This window comes from Hippocampus zosterae, chromosome 1 (genome assembly GCF_025434085.1).
Source record: "Hippocampus zosterae strain Florida chromosome 1, ASM2543408v3, whole genome shotgun sequence".
Lineage (NCBI taxonomy): Eukaryota > Metazoa > Chordata > Actinopteri > Syngnathiformes > Syngnathidae > Hippocampus > Hippocampus zosterae.
In genome coordinates, this window is record NC_067451.1 from 8,232,519 (window position 1) to 8,241,019 (window position 8,501).

The window sequence follows — 8,501 nt, forward strand, 5'->3', positions numbered from 1 at the left end:
CAGATTTTTCAACTGGAAATAGAAATGACTGTCCATGTCGAGGGTCATTCATGAAGTTACAATTTGACACCTTGGAAAACGTGACTGCCTTAGTAAAGAAACAAACGGTTTGGAAGATTGACATTTTTCATTCAATCTTCCGTCTCGCTTGTCCTCGTTAGATTTGCATTGGGTTGAGCTGGAGTGGACGTGCCCAGCCAACGACAGGCGGGGTACACCCTTTCAGCCACTTTTTATTTTATTTTTTTTAAGAAAGAGAAATAATAATTGACTCATTTGGCTGAAAGATAATCATGACATATTAGTAGTCTGCCATAATGCCTTCATGGAAATGACCCATAAATTCTGATTTGATCTGAACTTGTGTGTGATTAAACCAGTCTATGCAGATGTCACACGACATGTTTTAGATGTTAATTGTGTTTCAAAAACTATCCAGCGACAAAGGAATGGGACCCCCCCAAAAAACTTTCAGAACAAACTCCACCGTGACTATTAAGTCACATGATATTTTGTTTGATGCAAGATGCCATTTTCCCTTTCAAACGGGGAATGTTAATTACCTTTTCACTCATTAAAATCTAGTCTCTTAATGCCTTAAGTCAACACAATGTCTTTTGGTTTTGTTTGACTCGACACCTGCTCACGGATCAAATGTGAGGATTAACCGTGTTCCCTTTTCACTCTCATTGGAAGCCGTCAAGTATAGTTTTGAACTCGTATGTGAGATTGGAGAAGGGATGCTCTTGAGCCAGAACTGGTCTTCTACCTTACCTGTGATTCTTCAGGAATGCGGCAAGGAGGAATTTTTAGTCCGTTTATTTATTTATTTATCCCTTATCTGTTGGAGAAATGAGAGGGCATGTTTGTGTTTGTGACAACACCACATCAGCAGGGTCCTAGATGACGCAGGACGACACTGATGGTGAAACGGGCAAGGTGACATTTCAAGTCATGCCATTTGGATTTGAAAAAAAACTCCTCGACTGTCATGTTTCTGTTTTTAGAAAAGCAATTATAGCTGTTGATGATCACAAATATTACTTTTAAAGGCATGCACGGTTTGTAAGTGTGTGTGTGGGGGGGTGGAGGGGGGTGAAGAAAAAAAATCTGTTGATTGAATCATGAGTGTTTTTGTTGTTTTTTAAAAAAAAATTTTTTATGCCACCGACAGGTTTAACCGAAAGCCGCATGATGACGGGCAAGTCGAAGCTTTCAATTGAAATCACACTGTTATTTGCATATTTTAAACATGCTGGAACCCACGTATACACACACAAAACTTCCTACGGGGGGGAGGAGGGCAAACCCTCCTTCGCAGTTTTTCACGTATCGGGCCGGATCCCGGTCCTGATTAAGCGCAGTAAGTGAGGGGACACTGTCTATCCATAACTCCGCCCCATGTAGCATCGATATAAATAAGAATGCCAACGGACAACGATAATTTTCGCCAGGCATTCTCAACGGAACTTGCATGTATTTTTGCTTCAAATCGTAGGAGGTAGGTCACGCCATACAGTTTGTTTGTTTGTTTATTGAACATAAAACATATACATTAATTGGGCGATTTTAAAGTCAACCAGGTCATAAAATTTCATCGTATTTAATTTGATAAATAGTGGATTTGTGGGTTCCGTATATTTTGATCTATTAATAATTCGAATAGCTTTTTTTTTGTAGTTTGAGAATAGGGAGTGTGTTTGTTTTGCAGGCATTTCCCCATATTTCCACACAGTAGGTCATACAGTATATGGTAAGAATAATGAAGTGTATAATGTGTACAAAGATCTCTTATTTAGCACTTCCTTGGTTTTGTAGAGGATCCCTACGGTCTTGGCTATTTTTCTTTTTACGTTATCGATATGTGGTTTCCAACATCGTTCTGAGTCTATTACTAATCCGAGAAACTTGGTTTCATAGGCTCTTTCTATTTCAATTGAGTTTACCACAATTTTAGCTTGGTGTTTGATTGGTCTTGTGCCAAAAACAATTAACTTCGATTTTTTCAGGTTAAGTGACAATTTATTTCTGTCGAACCAGTTTTTTAATTTGTTTAATTCGTTTTCTACGGTTGTCAGGAGCTGTTTCAGATTTATTCCAGAGCAGTAGAAAGTTGTATCATCAGCAAATAGGACACATTTAAATAGTTTTGAGACCTTGCAGATATCATTTATATATAAGATGAATAGTTTTGGACCAATTACTGACCCCTGAGGAACTCCGTGAGTGATTTTCAGTTGATTCGTTTTTTTATTGTTGAGTTGCACGTACTGATATCTGTTTTCTAAATAACTTTTTATCCATTTATAAGCTACACCTCTAATGCCATATCTTTGTAGTTTTTTCAATAATATACTGTGATCTATTGTGTCAAAAGCTTTTTTTAGATCTAGGAAAACCCCAACAGTAAATTCTTTGTTGTCTATATTAGTGGCTATTGCTTCCACAAACTCCATAACTGCCATTGAGGTGGTCCGTTTTTCCCTGAAGCCATATTGATTCTCACTTAACAGCGCATGCTTTTGTATAAAGCTATCAAGTCTGCGAGAAAATAGTTTTTCTAATATTTTTGAAAATTGTGGTAGTAGTGATATTGGTCTATAATTTGTAAACAGATGTCTTTCTCCACGTTTATAGATTGGAATAACTAGCAATTTTCATTTTTGATGGAAAGATACCAGCTTTGAATGACAGGTTGCATATGTGCGTGAACGGTCGCACTACATATTCTATAATCTGCTTGATTATTGTCATATCAATATTAAAGCAATCAGTTGACTTTTTATTTTTAAAAGTTTTTATAATATTTGATACTTCTTGTTTTACAGCAGTAAGGAACATCGTGGAGGAGTTTTTTTCTACGTATCTATTTCAAGCAGGTTTGTTGGATCAGGAATTTGTTTTGCTAGGTTACTGCCGATGTTGACAAAATACTCATTAAATTCAGTTGCTATTTCTGCAGTTTTTTCCAAAATAGTATTTTTGCCTTTGATAAAATACTCTGGATAATCCATTTTTTAGGACTATTTCTGATTACTTGGTTAAGTATTTTCCATATTTCTTGTGTGTTACCTTTATTCTGCTCTAATAGTGCATGATAATGATCTCTTTTACTGGTTCTTATAATATTTACTAGTGTATTTTTATAGGTCTTATATTTTTTTCCTGCTTCTTCAGTTCTGAATTTTAAAAACAATTTATATAAATTGTTTTTCTTTTTACATGCGTTTTCTATGCCTTTCGTTATCCATGGCTTACTTGGGTCTTTATACTTTATGGAGACTTTAGTTAATGGAAAATGTTTATCATATAAGGAGATTATGGTAGACTGAAATACTTCAAACGCTGCATTTGGGTCTTCGTTTGAGTAGACCTCGGTCCAGTTTTGTTTTTCTAGGTCTTGCTTAAAGGCATCGATGGAACGTTGGGTTCTTATTTCTTATTCTTATCTTATTCTTATTTCTGTTATACGAGTTGTTGATTTAGCTTTTCTATCGAAAATAATTATGAAAAACTGCAAAAACAGGTACGTGGTCACTTATGTCATTAATGAGAAGTCCACTTTCCATTTTATGATCAATCTTATATATAAATATGTTATCTATTAATGTGGCCGTGTCAACTGTTTTTCTGCTAGGTTTCAGGATTACTGGGAAAAAGCTGTTGCTGTACATAGTATTTATGAAGTCAGTTGTTTTTTTGTGTCTATTTGGGTTTAATAGGTCAATGTTAAAGTCACCACATATTATTCGTGTTTTCTTATCGTTGTAGTAACTGAGCATATCTGTTAGTTTTTTATTGAATGTGTCAATACATGTTCCTGGTGTCCTATAGATGCAGCTTATGATGATATTCGATGCCTTTTTATTGTGTATTTCAATGGTTAGACATTCCATTAGGTTTTCTATTGTTTGTCAATCTCTCGATTTTACTGCATTTAAGTGCTTTGTCTACATATATTGCAACCCCCCCCCTCCATTTTTGTTATCTCTATTAGTTGCAAACATTTCATAACCTTCTATTTCCATTTCAGTTGTTTTATCTTCATCAAGCCAAGTTTCTGATATGGCAATTATTTTAAATTTATTGAATTTAGTCAGGTAGTCTTTAATTTTTGTGAAGTTCCTATAGAGACTTCTACTGTTTAAGTGTATTACTGAAAGTGCATTTTCCAATTTTATATTAGTGTTGAATTGTTCATCCAGGTACTAGTCTGAGTTTGTTACCCTTTGTTTGTTGTTGAAGAAGTTATTGTCTCGGTCCAAATTGTTCTCGGGATCGAATGGCTTATAGTCAATATCTTCAAAGGGTTGGAAGTTCATGTTTTTGGGATGTGAATTTCCCGCTCCCACGCGGTCGTCGATGGCTCCCTCATGGCCGTCGTTGGTTCCCTCGCTGTCGTCGCTCGCTCTCTCGCCGTCATCACTGGGTCCCTCGTGGTCGCTGGCTCCCTTGCGGTCGTCGCCGACTCCCTCACGCTCACCGGCTGGCTGCCTCATGGCTCACTCACGCGCGCTGGGTGGTTGTCTCCTGGCTGCCTCAGGCTCGCTGTCTCCCGGCTCACTCGCGGTCACTGGCTCCCCTGCAGTCGTCGCTGGTTTCCTCTCGGTCGTCTCTGGCTCCCTTGCGGTCGTCGTTGGCTCCCTCACGGTGGTCGCAGGCTGGTTGTCTCCCGGCTTCCTCACAGTCTACTATTAGCACAGTCCAAATCTGTACCGATTAAGTTTCATTTTATTTCTCATCGGTATGTTGAGAGGGAGGAAATTTCATCTGTGCTGTATGTTACACATAGAGTTAAGTACATTTGACAATCAAGTTTATCCAATCCAACAAAGACTCCGAAATGTTCGCGTGTACTTGCAATGTAGCCTTTCGTGTCAATCACACGACCAATTGTGGTACATAAAGCATTTTGACCAATGGTGATTTTGCAAATGACTTAACATTTGGATTGCCAAAGGCGATCATTGTGATCAAGATTTAACAAACTGTAAAATAATTTATGTACTGTATATATATATATATATATATATACATTTTTTTCAGTCTTGTGTTGTCAAAATTCAAAGACAAATTTGTCTCATAATTTTCTTCCATCAGTTCTGATAGCGTTTTGGAACCAATGTCCCCAAAGCTGGTCTTCATTTTGATATTGGCCGGCGTGTTTATGGCTGCCTATGGCCAAGACGACCCGGCCGATGATGGCTCAGGCGACCAGGATGGCTCAGGCGACCAGGATGACGATGATGGCTCAGGCGACCAGGATGGCTCAGGCAACCAGGATGACAATGATGGCTCAGGCGACCAGGATGGCTCAGGCAACCAGGATGACGATGATGGCTCAGGCGACCAGGATGGCTCAGGCAACCAGGATGACAATGATGGCTCAGGCGACCAGGATGGCTCAGGCAACCAGGATGACGATGATGGCTCAGGCGGCGAGGCTGGCTCAGGCGACCAGGATGGCTCAGGCGACCAGGAAGACTCAGCTCCCCTGACCGTCCCGCCGGTTTCCACCACAAGTCGCGCCAGCCACCAGCAGAATCACTCCCTTACAAAAGGTGAGCTCAAGAAACCCAACTACCGTATTTTCCGCACTATAAGGCACAGCTAAAAGCCTTCAATTTTCTAAAAGCCGACAGTGCGCTTTATAATCCGGTGCGCCTTATATGTGGATCAATATTCTGATTTCGTGGATGCAGTATTTTAAAGGTTCTGGAAAGCGATTTGTTCCAGCTTCAGTGGTTGTGAAAGCTCGATAGAAATAAAGCTGCATTGTATTGTATTCCCTTTAGCGTCGGTCCACCTCGTGCACTGGTGTCAAACTCAAGGCCCGGAGTCAGATCTGGCCCCCCATATCATTTTATGTGGCCCGCGGAAGCAAATCAAATGTCAACTTCTATGATGCTTGCTAATATTTGGACCAAAATTTCAATTTCAGCTATTTTACCTTTTCTTGTTATCAAAACACTCACTACAGTAACTTGAATAAACCAGTCTTCTTGACTTCTTTATATGGTTCCGCAGCCATTACGGCCCTCGAAGGGAAATGGTAACTTTAATGGGGCCTGTGACAAAATGAGTTAGACACCTCCGATCCAGTGGCTCAACCTCAGCCACGGTTGTAGCTTCTAATTCTGTGCGCCTTATACTGCGGTGCGCCCTATGTATGAAAACAATTTTAAAATGGGCCATTCATTGAAGGTGTGCCTTATACTTTGAATAGTGTGGAAAATACGGTAATCCAGAGTGTCATTGGCTTTTTTTTTCTTTTTTTTCGGACAAATTGTTATTTTCCCTTCCTCTCTGGTCCTCTTGCAGCTCTGCTTATCACGGTGGCTCTGCTGGCTGTGGTTGCACTGTGAAAGTCTCAAGTGCACCTAACATCTCAATGGTTTTTATTTTTAGTTGCTCCATTTTGGCTCACTCTCTCCTTTTAGAAGGCAGCTTTTATTTTCAAGATGTTTTTATTTGATTATGATGGAAGTGATCCAATTGAAATAATCCACATTCAGCCTTGTATAAAATGATATACGTACATTTTCGATAATTTATCATTACAAACTTGCACAAGAGAGACTGCGTGACTTGTCTTGCTTTTAAATTCACAATTCTCATCAATAATACTCGTGGGCATAAGAATGATGAAACTTCCAGACGAAAGCACATTTCATGGTCATTCACTTTAGTAGAAATTTAACAACTGCATTCATGTTTTAATGTCGACTGAAATGCTTCTGTTGGTTCTTCTCGCTTTGTCTGTATTTAGAGCTTGACGCTGATTTTGCCTCTGAGCCTTAAAGGATTCTGACGTAATATTCGGTACTTGTAATGTGTTTAAATAGTTACACGCCATGGTCGCGGTCTTGCTTTGCCCAGCCGTACCTGGGCTACGAACCCGCGCCGCCATCAGGTCACTGCTTAGAAGTCGCGCAAGCTAGCAGCTGCATTAGCGCCGGCTAACTTTGACCTTTTGTGGATTCTGAGATGTGTGATTTGACTCATAAAATACAGAGTGCTGTCACAATTGTGCAGTGAGATATAAAATATAAAGTCCAACATAAAACACTGACTCAAGTACTTAAATCATGGCAAATATGACGACTACAAATATGCTAGTGGGTGCTGACAAGGTGAAAGAGTTTGATGCTACATCGCAACAAGACACAAATTGTTCTCAGTTTTGGCCCACACGTTCAGTACTGATCTTCAAACATGTTTTATATATTCCGAAGCGGATAACTAAAAGGCAATTGAGAGGGTTTTTAAGCGACAGTCCTTGCATCTTGTCACTCTGTTTTGGCATTTCCCTTCAATCCAAATGCAATCATTGTGGGAGCTCCCTCCCCGTTAATTGCTTCAGGAAGTCACCTCTGCACTTTGCCTCTTAGTCACCTGCGGGCTTCCCAGGTTCGTGTGAACTGTCCCAAAAAAGATTTTTCTTGAGAAAACAAAAGAATTGGCAGAATTGCAGATTTTTCAACTGTAAATAGAAATGACTGTCCATGTCGAGGGTCATTCATGAAGTTACAATTTGACACCTTGGAAAATGTGACTGCCTTAGTAAAGAAACCAACGGTTTGGAAGATTGACATTTTTCATTCAATCTTCCGTCGCGCTTGTCCTCGTTAGATTTGCATTGGGTTGAGCTGGAGTGGACGTGCCCAGCCAACGAGAGGCGAGGTACACCCTGTCAGCCACTTTAAAAAATTTTTTTTAAGAAAGAGAAATAATCAGTGACTCATTTGGCTGAAAGATAATCATGACATATTAGTAGTCTGCCACAATGCCTTCATGGAAATGACCCATAAATTCCGATTTGATCTGAACTTGTGTGTGATTAAATCAGTCTATGCAGATGTCACACGACATGTTTTAGATGTTAATTGTGTTTCAAAAACTATCCAGCGACAAAGGAATGGGACCCCCCCAAAAAACTTTCAGAACAAACTCCACGGTGACTATTAAGTCACATGATATTTTGTTTGATGCAAGATGCCATTTTCCCTTTCAAACGGGGAATGTTAATTACCTTTTCACTCATTAAAATCTAGTCTTTTAATGCCGTAAGTCAACACAATGTCTTTTGGTTTTGTTTGACTCGACACCTGCTCACGGATCAAATTTTTCAGAGGATTAACCGTGTTCCCTTCTCACTCTCATTGGAAGCCGTCAAGTATAGTTTTGAACTCGTACGTGAGATTGGGGAAGGGATGCTCTTGAGCCAGAACTGGTCTTCTACCTTACCTCTGATTCTTCAGGAATGTGGCAAGGAGGAATCTTTAGTCCGTTTATTTATTTGTTTTTCCCTTATCTGTTGGGGAAATGTGAGGGCATTTTTGTGTTTGTGACAACACCACATCAGCAGGGTCCTAGATGACGCAAGACGACACTGATGGTGAAACGGGAAAGGTGACATTTCAAGTCATGCCATTTGGATTTGAAAAAAAACTCCTTGACTGTCATGTTTCTGGTATTAGAAAAGCAATTATAGCTGGTGA

The 8,501-nt window shown here is 39.6% G+C and overlaps 1 protein-coding gene across 1 annotated transcript; it reads left to right on the plus strand.

Annotated features, from left to right (window-relative positions):
- Positions 1-1,335: 1,335 nt before the first annotated feature.
- LOC127609105 (uncharacterized protein DDB_G0290685-like) lies at positions 1,336-7,421 on the plus strand. The gene is made up of 3 exons (XM_052078855.1): positions 1,336-1,501; positions 5,101-5,561; positions 6,322-7,421. The coding sequence occupies exons 1-3, from the start codon at positions 1,425-1,427 to the stop codon at positions 6,363-6,365; spliced, it is 582 nt and encodes a 193-aa protein (XP_051934815.1). The 5' UTR covers positions 1,336-1,424; the 3' UTR covers positions 6,366-7,421.
- Positions 7,422-8,501: the final 1,080 nt, after the last annotated feature.